This window comes from Solanum dulcamara, chromosome 4 (assembly GCF_947179165.1).
Source record: "Solanum dulcamara chromosome 4, daSolDulc1.2, whole genome shotgun sequence".
NCBI lineage: Eukaryota > Viridiplantae > Streptophyta > Magnoliopsida > Solanales > Solanaceae > Solanum > Solanum dulcamara.
The window spans coordinates 3,152,225-3,174,870 of NC_077240.1; the positions used below are offsets into that span (position 1 = coordinate 3,152,225).

Below are 22,646 nucleotides of genomic sequence, written 5' to 3' on the forward strand. Positions count from 1 at the left end.
GGATACTAAAATTGCAGTGATTTCTTGAGATTCAAGCACTGTACGTGTGCTTATTTTGAGATTCCGGTGTCAGCAGTTGACTTTGATATTTGTTATCCATTTTTATGTCAGTGAAATTGACAATCAAACTGTTTTATGCAACTTTAGCCTGAATAATCTAATAATCTATTCTCTTCCTCTAGTTGACTTGGTGAATGATAAAATTCCCAACAAATAATACTTGACGTGGGGTTGCTTCAGCAGGGAAGTAAGTTACAAGGTCAAACACCTTGAGTCTCTATGATGATTGCCTTATAATGGTTTTATACTATGTGCTCGTAGTTCAAACGAAGAGAAAAAAAATTATGAAGAAAATCAAGTTTCTGATAAGTTTACTGATAATTTTGTTGCCATATGTAAATTCAACAACATCAGGACCTAAATGGCCTAAAACTATCAAGCACTTTGTCCTAGTTCATGGGGCAGGTCACGGAGCCTGGTCTTGGTACAAGATTGTGGCACTGATAAGATCTTCAGGGCATAATGTCACATCTCTTGACTTAGGTGCTTCAGGGATCAACAAGAAACAGGTCCTCGAAATCCCACATTTATCTGATTACTTTAGTCCGCTAATGGAGTTCATGGCTTCTCTTCCTGCACATGAGAAAGTGATTCTTGTAGGCCATAGCTATGGTGGATTGGCCATATCTAAAGCCATGGAAAGCTTTCCGGAAAAGATTTCAGTTGCTGTATTTGTTACTGCTCATATGCCTGGTCCAACTCTAAATGTGACATCTCTCTTTAACAAGGTATATATATAATTCACCAACTTTGCCTTTGCTATGATCTCTTCAGTCAGCTAACATTTTTTCATAGTTGAAACTACTAGTTAAATTATTTCAGTAGAAGGGTATCTCAACTTGATAATCGTGTAACGTACGATAATGGACCAACCAATCCTCCAACAACCTTCATCTTTGGTACAAAGTACTTGGCAAGAAAAACTTATCAGCTGAGCCCAATTCAGGTAAGCAAAGCATAATGTTCATGAGGATGGCTCTAATGTTGCATGTTTTCGCCTGTTGATTCGAGTAGAACACTAACATCATGGAACTAATTAAGTTTCCTCTTATTTTCCCCTTCTGTTGTTAGGATTGGGCGCTGGCTACAACATTAACAAGGCCGTTATATATATACAGTGAGGAAGACATGTCAAAGGAGATGGTACTTTCAAGCAAAAGGAACGGAGCAGTTAAGCGAGTATTCATTGTGGCGGTTGAAGATAAAACTCTACCAAAGGAATTTCAACGTTGGATGATTGAAAAAAATCCACCTGATGAAGTGAAAGAGATCTCAGGCTCTGATCACATGACCATGATGTCCAAGCCCCAACAACTTTTTACTCTTCTTCTACGTATTGCTCACAAGTGACAAGCTTATTGATCTGTGATTTCATGTTCAGTAATAAAGTATATTGAAATAAATATTAAAAATCGCACTTCAACTTTCCCCTATATTTTGATACTACTAGTTTTTGGCGCACGTGCACCCTAGAATATAGATCAATTGAGTATACAGTCTTTCAATCCCGATTTATGGCACTGTTGGAATTTCGAGAGTTCAATTTTATGTGGCACAGTTAAAATTTCGATGGTAGATTATTTTTATTTTTTACCGGGATTTTTTATATGTCTTTTTAAATATTTTTAAGTTGTTAATTATTATGATTTATAGTATTGTTTACATAGTTTCCAAATATATAGATTTTATTTTAAAAAATCAAAACTTTTATATCCGAATTCATGATCAAAATTTATAAAGTTGAATCTCGAAATTTCAAATTATATCAAGGGCCAGGAGAGTATTAATTAATGGAGAGGAGCTGCTTCCGCTTTGTAGGGGGGGGGGGGGCGATAGGGTTACAGGGTGTGGGGTGAACATGAAGTGTGTTGGAAGGCAGGAAGACACAATCAATATAGAATGTTACTTGTGAAAGGAAAGTCATTTTTTTTTCATTTTTAAGGTACTTGATTTCTTCGAGAAAATATTTTTCAATTTTTTGACCAACCGAAGATGGAAGAATTGGAAAACATTCCTACCAAACACACCCTTAATCTTGACGGTAGCCATACACATAATACTGATAGGGTTGTCAAGATGTCTTTGTTATCTGTTTATTTTCTGAGAAACAGACAAATCTATTTCCTAAAAATTTATTCAATTTGATAGTTAGGTGGGGGTTGATTCTGCAGGCAAGTAAATAAATAGCAAAGGTCAAACCTTATGTATGTTCTCATTGTTCAAAGAAGGGAAAAAGATATGGAGGAAAGCAAGTTCATGCCATATGTAAATGCAACATCATCAGGGCCAAAAGCTAGCAAACACTTTGTGCTAGTTCATGGGGCATCCCATGGAGCCTGGACCTGGTACAAGATTGTAGCATTGATGAGATCTTCAGGGCATAACGTCACAGCTCTTGACTTGGGTGCTTCAGGGATCAACCCAAAGCAGGTCCTCGAAATCCCACATTTATCTGATTACTTCAGTCCGCTAATGGATTTCATGGCTTCTCTTCCTGCAAATGACAAAGTGGTTCTTGTAGGTCACAGCCTTGGTGGATTCGCGATATCTAGAGCCATGGATGCTTTCCAGAAAAGATTTCAGTTGCTGTATTTGTCACAGCTGGAATGCCTGGTCCAACTCTTAATGCAACCACTATCTCTAGCAAGGTAACTTTTTGCTAACTTCAGCCATGAGATCGATATATGGTGATGATCTCTTATGTTAGCTAACATTTTCTTTTCACTTATTAAGACTCTGATTCTTTGAATTCATCCAGGGTAATGCACTAGTAGCATCTCAACTTGATAATCGTGTTACATATGACAACGGACCTAACAATCCTCCAACAACCTTCAACCTTGGTCCAAAGTACTTGGAAAGTAATATCTATCAGTTGAGCCCAATTCAGGTAAGCAAACATCACCAAGATCTAAGAGTGAAATAGTTGAGTTCTGAATTATTCAAATTAGACACAATCAAAATAGAACTCGCTAAATTATGTGTGTGGATGTGTTCTTTTTTCCTTTTTTGTGGTGTTAGGATTTGGAGTTGGCTACTATGCTAGTTAGGCCAGGATATTTATAGAGTCTGGAGGAGATATCAGAAGAGATGGTTCTTTCAAGCAAAAGGTATAATCAGTAAGACGAGTGTTTATTGTAGCTGCTGAAGATAAACAACTAAAGAAGGAATTCCAACAATGGATGATTGAAAGGAACCCCCCTGATGAAGTGGAAGAGATACCGGGTGCTGGTCACATGGTCATGATGTCTAGGCCCTTTCAACTTTTCACTCTTCTTCTGCACATTGTTCACGAGTGACAAGCTATGATTAGCTTATACACCTTGTCATTCTATATGCAAGAATAAAACAGAATCGATAATAACTTGTAAAAAATTCTTTCCTCATTCACATGATAGTGCTGGATGATCTTTCACCTATTGTTTAATTTTGAGAGTTAAAAGTGTGCTGTCAAAGTCCTCTGCTAGATAACCGCTACACTTATTATAAAATTCTCATGTCTTTGGTTTATTCTGTATAGGATATGTTACATTCTCTAAAATACTATAGCAGCAATCAGCAGAAATCCATCTGGCTACAATCTCTAGCCTCAATAATTCAGTTAATTATATGATCTTCCTCTAGTTGACTTTGTGGATGCTTGATCTGCCAAGAAACAACTTTCAATTAAAAAAATAAAACCCAATACCTGATTACCATGTGGGGTTTCTTCATCGAGGAATTTAATAAAAGTCAACTCCTCTAAATAAATGATCCTTTAGAATGTTTATCCCATGTACACAACTCTCATAGTTCAAAAGAAATTTGAAAAAACTATGGAGAAAAGCAAAAACCTGATAAGTTTCCTTCTGATACTTCTTTTGCCATATGGAAATGCAACGCTGTCCAAGCCTAAATGGCCTAAAGCTAGCAAACACTTTGTGCTAGTTCACGGGGCATGCCATGGAGCCTGGTCTTGGTACAAGATTGTAGCATTGATGAGATCTTCAGGGCATAATGTCACAGCTCTTGACTTGGGTGCTTCAGGGATCAACCCGAAGCAGGCCATTGAAATCCCTCATTTATCTGATTACTTCAGTCCGCTAACAAAATTCATGGCTTCTCTTCCTGCAAATGAAAAAGTGGTTCTTGTAGGCCATAGCTTAGGTGGATTGGCCATATCTAAAGCCATGGAAAGCTTTCCTGAAAAGATTCCAGTTGCTGTATTTGTCACTGCTCTAATGCCTGGTCCAAATCTCAATGCAACCACACTATTCACTGAGGTATCATTTCATGACCAGCTTTAGCATTAAGACAATTTCTTCTGATAATATAACACTTTTCATGTTTTATATTTCATTACAGTCTTCCAGTGGAATACTATCTCAACTCGATAATATTCTTACATATGACAATGGACCTAACAGTCCTCCAACAACCCTCAACTTGGGTCCGAAATACTTGGCAAGTTATCTTTATCAATTGAGCCCCATTCAGGTAAGCAAAGCATAATCAAGCTCCAAATGTGAAATAGCTATGATTTATTGATTGTGCGAATGTCCCAGATGTGAATTGTTTTCACAAATATTGTCCGTCATTATTTCAATCAATCAATCATCTATGCCTCAATCCCAAATGATGGGAGTTAGTTATAAGAATCATCACATCAATTAGTCAATCAACTACATCTCAATCCCTGAGTCAGCTATATGAATCACATCAAATAATCAACCAATTATGTCTCTATCATGCATTTCTCTTTACTCTAGATGAACCTACTCGAAAATTTCACTAGCTTATTTAAGTACAAATCCATTTAAGGCACAACATCATAAGGAACTTACCAGATTGTGTTCTCTTTTCCCCTGTTTGGTGATAGGATTTGGCACTGGCAACTACATTAGTAAGGCCAATATACTTGTACAGTCCGGAAGACATATCAAAGGAGATGGTTCTTTCAAGCAAAAGGTATGGATCAGTTAGGCGAGTGTTCGTCGTGGCTCCTGAAGATAAAGGTCTGACTAAGAAATTCCAGCTGAGTATGATTGAAAAGAATGCACCAGATGAAGTGAAAGAGATCTCAGGCTCTGATCACATGATCATGATGTCTAAGCCCCTTCAACTTTTTACTACTCTTCTGCACATCGCCAACCAGTGAGAAGCTATCTTGATAGCATAACCGAACTTGTGATCACATGATATCAAGAATAAAAGCATACTTGAAATAATAAAACCATTATACCTCTATATACAAACAAATTGGCTTTCTTCTTTTTTGAAAAAAAATTAAATTTTGCGAGTTTTGTGCAGCAAAGTTTTAAAATTTGCTCTTGCCCATATTGTTATTTTGTTGTTGTAGATTGTTATCAATTATGTTATAAGATTTTTTTCAACGAAACATGTTCATTATAAAATGATAATACAAACTTATAGATATTTTCAATAATTTTTAGAACTTACAGGTACAAAATAATATTTTTTGAATCTATCAAATATTCTTGAGAAAATTTGTGGCTAAACACGTGGTGAAACTTCACCAAAACTTTATCCAAGAATAACTTGCCAAAAATATTTGAAAATTTAGGACCAAACGCTTGCTTACAGATGTGGAGTTGGCGATTATCAATCCTAAGTTCATACCTAAATGTCTTGAAATCGAACACTTGGCTCGGCAAGTCCCCAATTTCAAACTCTATATTAATTTTCAACTTCAGTCCAATAAATCTGAATAGTTGATCCTGAAACGGCTAAAATATAAATATTTTGTAATTTTTGACTTGAATAACGGTCTCCAATCGGCTAATTGCGTACTTGCCCTGCTCAAAGACAATTTGAAAGCATAACGCAACTTTGCCTCAAGATAACTAAATGCACAAGCAAAAGACTTAAATCATTTTCATTTCATCTTATTGATGTGTACATGTGAGACCAAAAATAGGCGTTTTTCGTTATTATTTACCTTATATTTAGTATTTTTATTTATTTTTTAAGCATAAATTTTATGAATTGTACTAAATTGTGTATTTTATTTGTAGGATTAAATTAACGCGAAAATGAAAAAATTTGGAGTCAAAACAAATTAAATATGAAGGATTAAAGAAGGAAATCAAGCAGACAACTTAATGGAAGGATTAAAATAGAAAATTAATATTTATATGGTAAAATTACGCTGATTGACAAACATTACTACTGTATTTATGCAATAAGGATATAGTTTCAATTAATTATACAAATTGGCTATAGTTTAAATTTGTTATTATACAAATCGGGGGGTTAATATATAAATCTGTAAGCAAATATACAAATCTCTAAAGTAAATCTGGAAGTAATTGTATACAATCTCTTTAAAAGTCCAATTTGTATAATGCAGCGAAATATACAAACGGGAAAACTCAATTTATATAATGCATCAAGATATACAAACGTTAATGACTATATCAAACATAAATATAGCTATGAAGGATAATTACAAAAATTATACTCATAAAAAATTATTAAACTTAATATATTTGTCATTTCTAAAAATTTTCCTATTTATATATATATGTTCAAATTAAAGCAACAAAGGATGAATTTGAATAGAAACAGGCAATGTCAAAAATTGAAGACCCTCATAATTATTGAAGCGGCGCAGCACTGTGCAATTCACGCGAATTCCATTTCATTCGGGGGTTTGAGTTTTTCAATTAATTTTGAAATCAGTTATTTTATTTAGAGTTTTTAAATTTTCTATAACTAAAAATATTTCATAAAATTAATTTTCAGAATTAATTTTTGACCTAGTGTTCTTTTTTTTTTCCTTCTTTTCTTAGACATTAATAGTTAAAGACCATTGTTCTAGGGCTGCGGCTACGAATGATTGTTGAACATTAATTTTATGAATGAAGTTATTTATCGTGTAAATTACTCTTGCATTCTAATTTTACTTTTTTAATGTCTGACCAACATTAGGATATATCTATTGTCCGCCTTGAATTCAGAAGACGAATAACGGGATAGAACAAGAAATGTGGGGAACGTATTCGTTCTAGGGCAAGAAACTTATAATGATTCGTATATAGGATACTTGTGACATATACCTATATGTCGTGTTTGGTTAATAAACAAGAAGATAGCTTAGTGCACCTTTGTTGATTAGAGGTCGGAAGATCATGATCATATAATTAACCTTGCAAATCAGTAATTTGATAACCTTCTGAAATCCATGAAAGAGATGTGAAGCATGAATTCTTAGTACGCTACAGCCTTGGAATTTTCCTAATCATTATAAGCTAATATTTTTATTCATATTTGATTCTTGCAATTCTTAGTATAAAAATATTACTAATATTTTTTTAGCTTGCTTAAATAAATAATTAAACCTAATATAATTTAGTAAAATATTAATCGACAAATTCCTATATCCAACTCTTAAAAAGAGTCACTTTATTATTTGCACAACAACACACACTTGCGTGTGCGTTTGGACAAAACATATGTCATCCCTAGACAAACTTCTGCAACCCCACGTAAACCTTGACCTAGTGAAATGTTCAATTCAAAGGGAGAAAAATAAAAAAAAATCACTCAAATAATCACGTGGCCAAGGTTAGTTATCACTTTATAAGATTCCTTATACTATGTGTTCATAATTCAACACTAAAAAAGAGGGGAATTATGAAGAAAATCAAGTTTCTAATAAGTTTGGTGCTGCTAATTTTGCTGCCATATGTAAATTCAACAACATCAGGGCCTAAATCTAACAAGCACTTTGTGCTAGTCCATGGCGCGTGTCACGGAGCCTGGTCTTGGTACAAGATTGTAGCACTGATGAGATCTTCAGGGCATAATGTCACGGCTATTGATTTGGGTGCTTCAGGGATCAACCCGAAGCGGGTCCTCGAAATCCCAAGTTTATCTGATTACTTGAGCCCGCTAATGGAGTTCATGGCTTCTCTTCCTGCACATGAAAAAGTGGTTCTTGTTGGCCATAGCCTTGGTGGACTCGCGATATCTTAAGCCATGGAAAGCTTTCCGGAAAAGATTTCAGTTGCTGTTTTTTTGGCTGCTCAAATGCCTGGTCCAATTCTCAACGCCACTACACTATACTTCAAGGTATTACTATTATTTTGCCACAGCTATTTCTTGTTACAAACTACCATCAGTATTTTTGTTACAGGTTAGAAGCGGAGTAGTATTTCAAATTGACAATCGTGTTACATACGACAATGGACACAACAATCCTCCAACAACCCTCAACTTTGGTCCAAACTACTTGGCAAGTTATCTTTATCAGCTCAGCCTGATTCTGGTAAGCTAAACCCCAAGTGGTTTTTGGGCAATTCTCATCTCTAGTTTTTGCGATTGAGTTAGGTTCAAACACAAATATTCCTCTGCACAAATATACAAATCTTCAACTACACTATAGAAGACTCCTGAAATTACCTAGCTTCACGAAAATTTTAATAGCTTATCTTAGAACAAATCCATTTTTAGACACCAACAACATAAGGAACATATCAAATTGTGTTTAATTATCCCCTGTTTGGTGATAGGATTTGGCGCTGGCTACGATGTTAGTAAGGCCATTATACTTGCACAGTCCGGAAGTCATATCAAAAGAGATGGTTCTTTCGAGCAAAAAGTATGGATCAGTTAGGCGAGTGTTCATCTGGGCTGCTGAAGATAAAATTCTAACCAAGGAATTAAAACAGTATATGATTGAAAAAAAACCACCAGACGAAGTGGAAGAGATTTCAGGCTCTGATCACATGGTCATGATGTCTAACCCTCAACAACTTTTTACTCTTCTCCTGCGCATTGCCAAAAAGTATTAATTATATCATATATCACATCATATATAATAATAATAATCTATATTATTATAAAAGCACGAATATAAATGTTGATTGACCAAAATATTCATTAAAAGTCAATTTACTTATTTTTCTTATTAAGTTAAAATTTCCTCTATCTAAAAAATTACTCATGGTATAAATGTAATTTTGTACTAGAACTAAACAAAACATATTTCTATTAAGACTAAATTTATTGTAGGATACATATTATCCTATTAATATTAGGAGCTTAACATTAAATTTATTTCAAGCAAATTATGAGTAGAGAATTTCTACACGTTTAATAATATTGGTTGATCAAAATATTCATTAAATATTAAACGACTTTTATATTCTTAACGAGTAAATATTAATGGTTATCACTTTGATTAATTTCAAAGTCCTACATATTTACATAATAATTAAATAACAATTATTTAAAGAAAATAGTAAATGACAATTTTGTTTATGGTAGAAAAATAGTAAATGATAATTTTATCTATTGTAGAGTCTTTCAATAAAGGCAATATTCAATCTACAATTCAATGACATACAACCTTTCATCATTAACCTTTTTTTCCTAAATTCAAGATGATTCGCGACCCAACTCCTGAATTTTGGGTCGGATCTCAATTTAAGTGTCAAATCTTGAGCCAGAAATCTAGAAAAGATTTCGGGGAGTCAGGGTTGGGTCCCGAGTTAGGTGTTAGGGTGGGATTTCGTGTTGGGTGTCAGAGTCAGGTTTCAGATGGAGAGTCGAGGTCGGGCCCCAAATCAAGTATCGAAATGGGTCCTTAATCGATCGTTGGGATCAAGTATCGGGATCAAATCCCAATTCAAAAGTCGAATCTCGTGGTCGAGTTCCGAATCAAAAGTTGAAGTCAAGTCTTATGTCGGAAGTCGAAATTGGGTCCTAGGTTAGATTCGGGGTCAAATTTTGTCTCGCAAGTCAAATTCATGGTCTGAAGTCGGAGTCGGATCTCGAGTCAGAGGACTAGGTCAGGAATTGGAAGTCGAGCTTGTCTCATGTCGGATGTTAGGGTCGGTTGGGGTCAAATCCCGATTTAAAAATAGAGTGTACGGTTGAATCTCAGGTCGGAAGTCGGATCCCAATTTAAAATTTAGATCGGATCCTAGGTCGGGAGTTGGTGTCGAAAGTGCGATTCTAAAGTGTCGGGTGTTAGGTGTCTAGGTCGAATGTCGGAATCGAGTTTTGAGTCGGGTCTAGAGTCGAATATCGAGATCGGATCTCGAATCAGAAGTCGCATCTCGGGCCGAGTCCTGGAATAAGTGTTGGATCGGAAAATGGGTTAGGAGTCAAGGTCGAGTCTTGGTGCGAAAGTAGAGTGTCGATTTAGGTGTCGTGTGTTAGGTGTCGAGGTAGGATGTCGAAGTCGAGTCCAGAGTCGGCTATCGGGATGAGACTACGAATTAGTCATCAGAGTTCTTTTTTGTATGATAATTAATAGAAAATAATGTGCAAAGCACGTTCATAGACACTAGTATATTATTAAAAGTGGGAAGATCCAAAGTACAAAGTTGGATTACCATTTTTCCCCTGTACTAAATTACATAAAATAGAAGTCATAATTAAACAGACTTTAGAGCAATTCTTCAAAAATCAAGGACAAGATAAACACATTATTAGCAAAGACAGTCCAAGTCCAAGTAATGATAGATTAGCTCCAAATTCAGACGAAGAAGTTAATAGTCCAGTTAAAACTCCAAGTTCATAAGAAGGTAAATATGGAAGCAATAATTATCAAGATGCTCAATACCCATATGAGGATGATGGCTCAGGAATGAGTTTTGATTCTATCGCCTTACATAATTTAGACACTTACACCAGAAGATAATACCGAAGGAGAAGAGGATGATGATAGAAAGATAAGATGCTGATAAGAGGATAAGAAATATGTGGAAGAAGCAATCCCGCCAGATTTGATGTAAAAGAGTAATGTATATTAGTGTGCCATGTGGGTATGCCCACAATGTAAAGAGTGCTTTCACTTTATCACTACTCTCCAAAAGAGGAAAAAATTGTTGAAAAGTACGCGTCTGTCAAAAGATATTAATAATGCATGTAACGATGGGGCCCACAGAGCACCCGACGCGCATTATTAAGAATCTTATCTTAAGTTTGTCGGTCATCAATATTTTAGGCCACGTAGTTTGTTTTAAAACCTTTCGTTTCTTATCTCTTATTTCATTAGAATGTTATGCTTGTGAGAACATTTAGCAAATATATGTCCCAAACGAAATAACAGTAGAACTAGAAATTCTCAATTAGTAGAAGAATTTCAAGAAACCTTACTAAATGTAGATGAATACATGTCAGACACTGAAAGCATATACTCTATTATAAGTATTGATGTAGAAGAAAAGACCTAATCAGAATCATCTGATTCAGAAGAAGATAATCTAATTAATTAAATAGGATTAGAAACAAATGAATTAAACCTAGAAAATTTACAAATAAGTACAATGATGAATATTATTCAAGAATGTAATCATAAATTTGAAAGACAAAAAGGAATAGATAGTAATCAATGTAGCATATGTAAATGGTACTCTAGTAAAACAAATCGAGTTAAATATCAAAAATGCTATATGGAAGTCTGTATTAGCTGCATAGAAAATAAATTAAAAATAAAAATCATTAAACAACAAGAATAGACCCAAGTAAAAGACACAGCCACGAATCTATGATTAATAACATTAGAAACACGGGTAAACGAATTAGAACAGAGACTAATTTCTCTAGAAAAGGGAAAAGAAAAAAAAAATAGCTGACACACCCACTCAAGGGACAATACACCTAGACTAAAGTCTCAACAAGTAAAAGTAGATAGAAATATTCAATATCTAAATACAAAGTTCAATCTAGAAAAAATACCTACAAAAAAGAAAATAGAAAAGTTAGTAAGAACAATAATAGAAAATCCTAAAGAACTAGAAATCAAAAATACTCAAGTAGTAACAAAAATTATAGAACAAGTAGAAATAATAACTACTGAGATAAGCGACTTAAAAGAAATAATTAAAACACTGAAAAAGATTCCGCTTTCATGAGCGAAGAAGACATAAATTATAAAAAAACCTTAGAAAATATAACGAAGTATCAACCAGAGCCAGTAGGTGTCTTTGCATATATCCCGTCAAGCCAGTCAGATAAGGTAATACTAAAACAAAATAACACAATAATCTCATTATTAATAGAATTAAACTTAAAGAAGACAAATTAATAAAAGAAAAACAACTTGAAGTCCAACCATCCAAAAATATGGAAATAGACGAATTAATTACTCAATTAAAAAAAGTTGAGAGAACCCCACAACACGATAAATAAAAAATAATTAAAAAACCGCAAAAATGAACTTCTTTCAAATAGAACAAAAAGGACCATCGAAGAAGACTGACCAAGAGTAAGTTTCTCAGACAACAGTATTGGAAATAATTTTATCTCTAGAATATTAGCAAGAAGACCCGCTACTGAAGAACAAGAGCATGAATTAAATGAAATAACAAATGTAGACAGAGACTTACAAATTTGCCAACAGAATCAATTAAAATTATTAAGATTTTGGGAACCTCTAATGTCCAGATTCGGTAAATTATTTGTTTTTTCTTTAATACTTCATTACTTTAAATTATTTTCACGTCTTTTTTTCTCTTTGGCTTTCCATTTTCTAGTATGCTTTTAAATATGTAATGTAATTTTTCACTTATAAATAGAGTGCATTTTAAAGTCGCGTCCTCCGGTGATAATAATCTTTTATATTTATTTTTCTAGAAAGAAAATGCATCATATATACATTATTTCTAAAAAGAAAGCAATTTAGATGATAGAACGGAAAGGAATGTGGTCGATAATTAAGACCAAATTCAATATTAATGTTTGGGGGGAAAAAAAGACGAAGGGAAATAAAATATTAAAAATTATTTTTGCGTGAGGATTATATATTTTATATTTAGAAATGCGGCAATTTCTGATAGGCTGGCAATGCAGAAAATAGATTATCATGATATGAAATGGAAAAAGTCAGAAAACATGCTGATCGCATGTTTAAGAAATAAAAAAAAAAGTGCTAATCATGTCAATTTATCTATAATTTTGTGTTGCAACTACTAGTTGCACTATATAATTAATTAATATTGAAAAATCTGAAAATGTAATCAGAATTATCTCCTCCTTGAATAAGGGAAAGACGAATCCAGATGATGTTTGCCATTTGCATTTTTTATTTTTCCAATATCTTTTGAACATTATTGAGCAACATTATATTACCATTTTCCTCCAAAGACTTGTTCAATTCGTAGAAATTAAGGGCTAATGTATCATGTTTAGTCCCTTAATTACTGTTATAATCTGAATTTAGTTTTTATGATATTTCACTAAGCGTATTTAATCTTCAATTGCTTGAAATGTATACTTTTTATCTCTTTCCTGATGAATAATCACAAATTTCCTAAAATATAAACTAATTGTTTTATCATTTAATCACCATGCATTATGTTAAACTTGTGTATCTTTGCTCCATATTTGAGGGTGATGTAGTTTAAAAAGTAATATAAATAGAGCATACTCCCTACATAAAATGGACCAAGAGAATACATTTTAATTAATTGAAGATTAAATGTGTTGGATCATATAACACAAAGACTAAAATTGAAATTTATCCACTATTGAACGACCAAAAATGTTATTATTCCTTGATTTTATTATTTTCGTTTCAAGGGAATTTCGAAAAAATAAAATAATTTTACTATCTCTATTATTTTAGACACATGTAATATGTATGGGTTCCTGTAGTTGCTCTTTCACCAACTATCTATATACAGATAACAGACATTAGGTTTCATAGAGGACCCGATAAATTATTTTATTTAGAATATCCAAAAATTAGTTAACCAAATTAAATGCTTCAAATGCCAACTCATTATGTTTGCTACACCATATATAATTTTGACAATATGTAACATTACAGTAAATCTTTTCATCTGTTTGTCTTTTCATTCATAAATGTGATCGATTAGATATTAAAAATTTAGACGATTATCTTGCCTAGATATGTATCCACCAACCCTCCCAAAATATATTTTACAAACTTTTTTCTTGTTTGAACTATTGAATAAATTTTAAAAATATTTTCAAACACATGTTATATTAAGTCCCCAAAAATAAAAATAAGTCCAAGTCATAAATTAAAAATCCTATCGTATGAACTTTGATTATAAGCTAGAAGTCCATATATCAAAACAGACTTATTAGTTATTACTAAGTTTTTTTGTTTTTGTTTTTTGCTGAGTTCCTTCACTTTCATGAAAGGAAAACTTTTTGTACAATTGTCAATTTCTTATTTGTTTATGCAGGGGATAAGAATGGCTAGACATATATCCACCAACAATCTTTAATCATCAATTGGTCGACTAGTTAACTATTTAAATGATAGGAATATTATCAAAGAATATAACAATAATTAGATTCGACAAAACATTTTATCCAGATATTTTGAGAACGTTAAAACACATTGCAATTTTTCTTTGAATTCTAATTTTAGGAAGTTATTTGCTATTACAACTCATGCTATACCGTAAATATATTCTTTACCCCACTCTACTTTTTCTCATCATACTCCCCCTCCCCCCTCCCCCTTTTCCAATTTTTTTGTTATATTTTTATTTTTTAAATTTCTTTTATAAAAAATTTTTAAAAAAATTCTTACTTCATCTTCCTACCTACCCACCCCCTCAAATAATAATTTATATATTATTTTTATATTTTTTTAGAAAAAAATTTTACCCCCTCCCCCAACCCTTTGCTTCCAATTTTTTTTTCTCATTTTGTGTTAGTTACGTACACATGATTTTAGTAAAGTATTTTTTACTTGTCGCATGAATTTTTTTAAAATAAGATTTTTTTCTATTATATTTGGTACGCAAATAGAAAAAATATTTTCCTATGAACATATCTAACACAGAATGAAAAAAATGAAAACAAAATAATAAATAAATTAAGAGTGAAGGATTAGATGGATGGATATAATTTTATTTTTAAAAAAATTAAAAATAATAACTTTTTTAGGAAGGAGTTGGGGAGGGGTGAAGTGTGATTTTTTTTTTAAAATATTTTATATAAGAAATTTAAAATAAAAAATAAAAGGATGGGTATTGTCGGGGGTGGACGTGGGGGAGTGAGTGAGAAAAATATTTTAACTTTTTTTTAAAAAAAACTTTTTTGAGATAGAAATACTTTAGTTTTAACTTTCAACTAATATTAATATTTTATTTAATTTTTTGTCAATATAGAATATTTTATCCATGTGGAATGTAATGTAGTAAGATTTTTTCAAAAATTAGAGAGAGTGTATTACACACACCACTGAGGTGTGTTTCTCAAATTAATAAGTGATAGTTTAGATATGAAACTCACACTTTCAATAGGTTAGGTATGAAACTCAGAAAAAGAAATAGTTTAGGCGTGTTTTTGACATTTATTTTTTTTATCTTTCTCATTTAATTTTTCTTCTAGTGAATTAATTGGATAAATCCATCAAGCTTCTTTAAAGTTGCTTAAGGAATTCTAAAACAAGAAATTAAGCTTGTGAGGATTATATATAAAAATCTCAAAGCTCGTACTAATATAAATATATAAGCTCACAACAAACTATTACATTGAATAATAGTAATTAACCAAAAAAAAAAAGCAATGAATTGAAACTATAAACTCTAACACCTAATCTCTCCCAAGGAAGCTCTTCTGAATCTGATTTTACAATTTACAAAGGCTTCTTCTCTGAGTGAGAGAAAAAATAAAGTAAAAGTGTAGTAAATCTTGACTTTTATGGAAGAAGGGCGATGTAGGGCACTGCAGTGACATAATTCCTATCGGCCGGAGATGAATCATTTTGTGAGATAACAGTACCAATTGCTTCTACAATCACAACAAAGAACTCAAACATCAATTTCACCATTCCTATGCACATTTCCAACCTTTGAATCACCATAAATATAATTATTGTCGTCGAATGTATGTTTTCTTCTCTCCTCTTTCAATTTTCCGCGTTTTCTCTTTCTCTTTGGTTCAATAATATAAGTACCTGTTCTATTTATAGTTTCCAAGATACACTCATGATTATATTTGTAGAAGATATTAGAAAAATATGGCTTTTGGAAAAACCCAAGAGTCGGGAATATAAAATTAATTAAATAGTAATACATGTAGCAATTATGATGACATGGAACAACAATCGATTTTGTTTCTCTCTTCTCTCACACACAAATTTTTCACTTTTAGTTCCTCAAATAATTAAGAAATTTTGTTTTTGGTCCTTATAGTTTTTGGTTAAGCGTATGTGTACTTTTCATTCATGTCTACTGCATCTTCACAAATTTAATTAACTTTTAAGCGCTAAACCATGGAATTACTGATGTATTATGCTAATTTTGTACTGTTACTCAGATTTGAAGATAATATAAAATTCTAAAAATAGTTTAAATACACATTCTTCAATCATGGGACCAAAAATTATACATTTTAGTAAGTTAGGGGGGTTAAATCTGCTTTGTCCAATTAATATTATAAAGATCAATATCATAATATATTCAATAGTTAAGCCATAAAAGGTGCTATTCTTATATATTATTTGGATTCGTTTGGTACAAAGGATAAGGAATAATTAATCTTGAAATGAATTTTAGAATGAGTTTATCTCCATATTTAGTTGAGATAAAATCGCGAGATAACTTATCCTGGATTTTATTAGTTATATATCCTAGGATTGTAATATTATTTTTACCCCATATTAAAGATGGAATAACAATTCTAAAATAAATAATTCAAAAATAATTAATCTCGAAATAACTTGTTCTCCCACTGCCAAACGAGCAAGGGATCAAAGTGCAATTATTCTAATACATATACATAGATTGAGTGATGAGGTGTGAATGGTTTCAACTTGCAGATGTGAATGAGATTGAGACCCTTTTCTATTATTATTTTTATACATTGACAACTTTATCCATGTATCATGTTGGCATTGAAATAACGATATATAATTATAAATCAACTATTTGTATTAAACTTTTTTATATTAGAAGAAAAAAAACAGTCGTATATAGTTGTCTACGTTAAGTAATGAAATTGATTGTTGGTTTTAAGTTTGGACAATGAAATGTTGTCACAGATGCTTGTCCGTAGGGCCGTCTCCCACTCCCATCTCGGGGCACTAAAAAGCTTATATAAAAATTAATTCAAGAATTAAATTTGAAAACTTAAATATTTTTATCCTTATTGGTGAACTAGTTGAAGTTGCACAATTATATATGTACATGAATTTACAATTTGCTATTATTAATTTATTTAGTGATTGTTCACGTGTATATATTTATGATTTGTATATAAATATTGTATTCAATTGAATCGTTTGAAACAAAAGTAACATTTACCTCTGAACCATTGGATTAGTAGAAGATTCTGAATGATTGAGTTAGGTAGTTGACAAGCATATTAATTAATTTTCAGCCAATCTGAGCTTTTAGAATTAAGTAGCTACATGTTGGCATTAGTTCAAGTTACTTTTTTTGTGAAGAGGCATTTCGTTCTGGAAATACTATGTCTCTTCAAAGGTTGCAAGTGCTTTGAAGCTATTTTTAAGAACATTTTATTTGTTCCTTAGAATCTTTTTAGATTAGTACTGCTTATTGATTAAGATTAATGAAAGGGAAAAAGGAGATTAATATAATACTTTATGTCCTTGCACACCAAGCTTGGATGTTCAAGAGAAATCCAAATTAATTGCGCCTCAGGACTCTCCATTAATTAAATTTAGAGAAGCCAACCGATAATTGGTTAGCTTACTTGTATCTTTTTACTATAATACGGAATTAATAAGAACACAATATTTTTTATGTGGGTTATACCCCGCTTACTAGGGTGAATAACTATGACCTATATCTCTACGGAATTTTTCTCAAATCACTAAAATAAGTGAAGCTCGAATTTAGATTACAAAAATTGCAACCTAGAAACTAATCTAGACCCTCAAATAATAACCTAACAGATTATTATGTCCCTTTCAAATTACCCTTAACTTGAAATTAAATTTCTACGCTATTTATTCCTAAGAATCGCTTCTAAGAAAGCTGAAATAGTTACAACTAGGTCAATCTCCTAGTACAAAATTCTAGACCTGAGACCGTAAAACATCTAAGCATGAAACAAATTCTTCAATCTGGTTCTTTGTCTTTTATTTGCTCACAGTGTGTGTGTGTGTGTAAACTATAACCTTCTTCTATAAAATTTGCACATTTATACTTGGACATGATGAAAGGTCAATTGATCACATACACCTTACAAGGTAGAACTTAACTTATTTTAAGCAGTTTATAAGCTCTTTTAGATAAACTAAGCCAAACAAACTCAATTATTTTTTTGGATTTATTTTAAGCACAAAATAACTTTAAATAGGACAGTTAAACACTAAAAAAAACTGAAAACAACTTATCAGCAACTTATAAGTCAATCAAAAAGCACTCTTATAATAGTATTTGAGATAAAGACAACTTGGGATTATATTATTTTTCCGACACAATGTGCATTCTGAGGTACGTTCCTTATTCCTAAGCTAGGGCCACTGTCTTTTGCTTTGCAGCACATGAGTACTTCGTTTGTGAATTCACCATAAACAATTTAAATATATATATATAATTTATTATTTCATCGCTAAATTATCGTATCTAACAAGATTTTATGATAATTTATCGTGAATTCATCACTAAATATCATTAGTAATGAATTTATTCTTTAGCCATGAAATTTATTCATCGTTAATTTCTATTTTTTTTAAATAGTGATTATTGGTAAATGAATATGATTTTTGTGGCAGTAAGTGTTTTGTGTGACAAAAGATAATTATGGAAAAAGGACATACTCTCATAAGAAGCGAGAAAGAAAAAAAGAAAATAAGCGGGCGTAAGTTGGATAAAGTCTACAAGGTTTTTTTAAAACACTATTAAAATTAGGGAAATTTTTGCATAGCTACTCAAAAATATCTTAATTATGCTTCATAACTATAGTTTGTTAATTACAATTCATAGCTATAGTTATAGCAGCGTTTGTATAATTCGCGCAGCATTTGTATACGTTTGTATAATTCGCTATACAATTCACAGTTTTTATATAACATTTATATTTCATGCACAACGTTTGTATAATTCGCTATACAATTTGTAGTGTTTGTATATTTCGCTATACAATTTAATTCGCGCACAACGTTTGTATAAATCACGTGAATTATACAAAATTCAACTGTATAATCACGCGAATTATACAAAATTCAAACTGTAATTACAGCTAGATGTTTGTCGCGAGCCATAATTAATTCAAACTATAGTTATGCTAGCTAATTAACTAGTATATATTTGCTTATTCGTGTAATTTCCCCAAAAAATTATTTGTACGTCTTAATTATATGTAATTTCTAAGTTTTTTCATATCAACTTTAATTTCAATGAGAAATTATACTTGAACACTCAAAAAAATAAAGAAATTTAACGGTAGAACATTGAACATTTGAATGTGGTCGAAAGTTTAGACCATGTTCAATGTTATGGGGGGTGGGGGGCAGAAATAAAGATATTAAAAATTATTTGGAGAGCGACTTATTGAAAAATATCACCAATATCTAAGGGAAATACAGAAATGAGTCAACTGCACTATGCAGAAAATAGATATGTAATGGAAAAAAGTAATAAAAATTAATAAATAAATAAATAAACATAGCAACATGCAGATTACATGTTCAAAGTTTTTTGTGAATAGAAGCTAATTATAAGAAATAGAAGAAATGTTAATCAAGCCTAGTAAAAACTAAATACTAAAATAAAATTAGTATCACAATAGAAAATCAAGAAAGAGGAGAAATAGTAAAGAGAAAAGAGAAAGGAAACTTTGTATTCCTTAATTTTTGTGTCTTTATTTCCATCACATTACAATGCCTTTTATAGGCATAAAAAGGGTATTATGGGCATTCATAAATTGTTTACAACACTCCCCTTGGATGCCCATGTAAAATAAAAGTTCTAGTGAAAGAACAAATATATATAGTTATTCTAATACGTATTGATTGTTGTCTCATTAAAAACCTTACAAGAAAAACTCAGTGGGATAAAACCTCATAAGGAAAAAAGAGTACAGCGCGTATTAACTCCCCTTGATGAGAATATCAATCCAAAAACTTGAATCTTCGCATTCCAAGCTTGTGCACCATCTTCTTGAAAATTGCAGTTGGTAGAGACTTGGTGAATAATCATCCACATTTTCACTCGAACGAATCTGTTACACGTTGATATCACCATTTTCTGGAGCTCATGTGTGTAAAAAAGTTTTGGCAAAATGTGTTTCGTTCTATCTCCTTTTATGAATCCTCCCTTTAGTTGTGCTATGCATGCTGCATTATCTTCATATATAATTGTGGCTGCTTTGTCACATTTCAAACCACATTTTTCTCGAATGAGATGTGTCATGGACTTCAATCACACACATTCTCGGCTTGCTTCATGAATAGCTATTATCTCAGGATGATTTGATGAAGTGGCCACGATAGACTGTTTTGTAGATCTCCAATATATGAAAGCACCCCCACATATGAACATGTAGCCTGTTTGAGATCGAGCTTTGTGTGGGTCAGATAAATATCCTGCATCCGCATAATCAAAAAGATTGGGACTGCAATTGTAAGTATAAAATAATTCCATATCGATAGTCCCTTTCAGATATCACAATATGTGTTTGATCCCATTCCAATGCTAGGAGAAGAACTATATCTTGCTAACAAATTAACTGAAAAGGTTATATCAGGCCTTATAGTGTTAGCAACGTATATTAGTGCACCAATTGCATTAAGATATGGTACTTCAGGACCAAGAATTTCCTTATTCTTTTCTTGAGGTCAGAATGGATCTTTATTCACATCAAGTGATCGAACAACCATCGGAGTGCTTAATGGATGTGTTTCATTTATATAAAATCTTTTCAACACTTTTTCTATGTAGGCAGATTGATGGACAAAAATACATTTTGTGAAATGCTCAATTTGCAAACCAAGAAATAATTTTGTCTTTCTAAGATCTTTCATCTCAAATTCATTATTTAAATAATCAATTGCCTTTTGAAGCTCTTTTGGAGTTCCAATGAGATTTATGTCATCAACATAAACAACAAGTATAATAAACTCTGATGTTATTTTCTTAATAAAACACATGGGCAAATCTCATTATTTATATAACCTTCCTTAGATAATACTTACTAAGACGGTTATACCACATGCGTCCAAACTGCTTCAAACCATACAATGATCTTTGCAATCTAATTGAATACATTTTCCGAGACTTTGAACTATATACTTTAGGCATCTTAAATCTTTCGGGGAATTTTCATGTATATCTCATTATAAAGTGATCCATAAAGATAGGCTGTAATCATATCCATCAGATGGATATCAAGTCTCTCGTAGATCATGAAACTAATGAGATAACGCAATGTTATTGCATCCATAACGGGTGAGTATGTCTCGTCATAATCTACACCAGGCCTTTGTGAAAATTCTTGTGCAACAAGACGTGTTTTCTACCTTTGTATTTTATTTTTCTCATTTCTTTTTCGAACAAAGACCCATTTATAACCAATAAGTTTAACGCCATCAGGTGTTTGAACTATAGGTCCAAAAACTTCACGCTTGACAAATGAATTCAATTCTGATTGAATTGCTTCTTGCCATTTTGGCCAATCATTTCTTTGTTGACATTCTACAACAGATTGAGGTTCAAGATCCTCACTATCTTGCATGATTTTTGTCGCAACAATCATTGTATGCAAAAACATAATTGACTATTATTTCTGATTGATTCAGATTTGCTTCAGTATCAATTGAATTTATGAATAGTTCCTTATTTCTTTTAGTCTCAAGCTCATTGATCCCTTCAAGGATATCAGAATTACTCACATCTTGAATTTCCATAATAGATTCTTTCATAATGTCATCTTGATCTTTTCTTTTTCTTTTTCTAGGATTTTGATCCTTAGAACCTAATGGTCTACCACGCTTCAAACGTGCTTTTGACTCATTAGCTAGTAGATGGTCCTATAGGAACATCAATCCGAATTGGGACATTCTCTGCAGGAATATGTGATTTAGTAATCCTTTTCAAATCTTTAAATATGTCTGGCATTTGATTTGCAATTTTCTACAAGTGAATAATCTTTTGAACTTCTTTCTCACAAATAGAAGTATGTGGATTAAGATGAGACAATGATGGATTTTTTCACAAAATTTCTCTTTTGTTTTCACTATTTTCTCTCCCTAATTTTGAAAAAAGTGTCACATCAAACCGATAATCTGCAAATCGAGCAGTAAACATATCTTCATTTAATGGTTTAAGATAGTGAATAATGGAGGGCGATTCAAACCCAATATATATTCCTAGCCTTTTTTGGGTCCCCATTTTAGTGCAATGTGATGGTACTACAAGCACATATCCAGTGCAACTAAAAATTCTTAAATAGAATATATTAGATTTTTGACCCAAAATCAATTGCAATGGAGAAAAAATATGATAATTAGTTGGCCTGAAACGAATAAGTGTTGCAGCATGCAAAATTGGATGACCCCACACAGAAGTGGGCAACCTAGTTTTCATAAGCAATGGTCTTGCTATCAACTGTAGCCGTTTAATTAATGCCTCAGCAAGACCATATTGAGTGTGAACATGAGCTACAGGATATTCTACCCT

General features: G+C 32.1%; 2 protein-coding genes and 2 pseudogenes across 2 annotated transcripts; all 4 read left to right on the forward strand.

The window, feature by feature from the left end:
• The first annotated feature begins 341 nt into the window (after window positions 1-341).
• On the forward strand, window positions 342-1,571 carry LOC129884505 (methyl jasmonate esterase 1-like). Its single transcript, XM_055958798.1, has 3 exons — window positions 342-788; window positions 869-1,006; window positions 1,132-1,571. The coding sequence occupies exons 1-3, from the start codon at window positions 345-347 to the stop codon at window positions 1,408-1,410; spliced, it is 861 nt and encodes a 286-aa protein (XP_055814773.1). The 5' UTR covers window positions 342-344; the 3' UTR covers window positions 1,411-1,571.
• A 691-nt stretch (window positions 1,572-2,262) lies between these two features.
• Window positions 2,263-3,359, forward strand: LOC129885515 (methyl jasmonate esterase 1-like; annotated as a pseudogene).
• A 516-nt stretch (window positions 3,360-3,875) lies between these two features.
• Window positions 3,876-5,289, forward strand: LOC129885514 (methyl jasmonate esterase 1-like). The gene is made up of 3 exons (XM_055959810.1): window positions 3,876-4,322; window positions 4,405-4,536; window positions 4,919-5,289. The coding sequence occupies exons 1-3, from the start codon at window positions 3,876-3,878 to the stop codon at window positions 5,195-5,197; spliced, it is 858 nt and encodes a 285-aa protein (XP_055815785.1). The 3' UTR covers window positions 5,198-5,289.
• A 2,295-nt stretch (window positions 5,290-7,584) lies between these two features.
• Window positions 7,585-13,245, forward strand: LOC129885516 (methyl jasmonate esterase 1-like; annotated as a pseudogene).
• The last annotated feature ends 9,401 nt before the right edge of the window (window positions 13,246-22,646 follow it).

Coding starts and splice junctions, on each gene's coding strand:
- LOC129885514 (XM_055959810.1), top strand. CDS start 3,876: ATGGAGAAAAGCAAAAACCTGATAAGTTTCCTTCTGATACTTCTTTTG. Junction 4,323..4,404: donor CAACCACACTATTCACTGAG/GTATCATTTCAT, acceptor ATTTCATTACAG/TCTTCCAGTGGAATACTATC. Junction 4,537..4,918: donor ATCAATTGAGCCCCATTCAG/GTAAGCAAAGCA, acceptor GTTTGGTGATAG/GATTTGGCACTGGCAACTAC.
- LOC129884505 (XM_055958798.1), top strand. CDS start 345: ATGAAGAAAATCAAGTTTCTGATAAGTTTACTGATAATTTTGTTGCCA. Junction 789..868: donor TGACATCTCTCTTTAACAAG/GTATATATATAA, acceptor TGAAACTACTAG/TTAAATTATTTCAGTAGAAG. Junction 1,007..1,131: donor ATCAGCTGAGCCCAATTCAG/GTAAGCAAAGCA, acceptor TTCTGTTGTTAG/GATTGGGCGCTGGCTACAAC.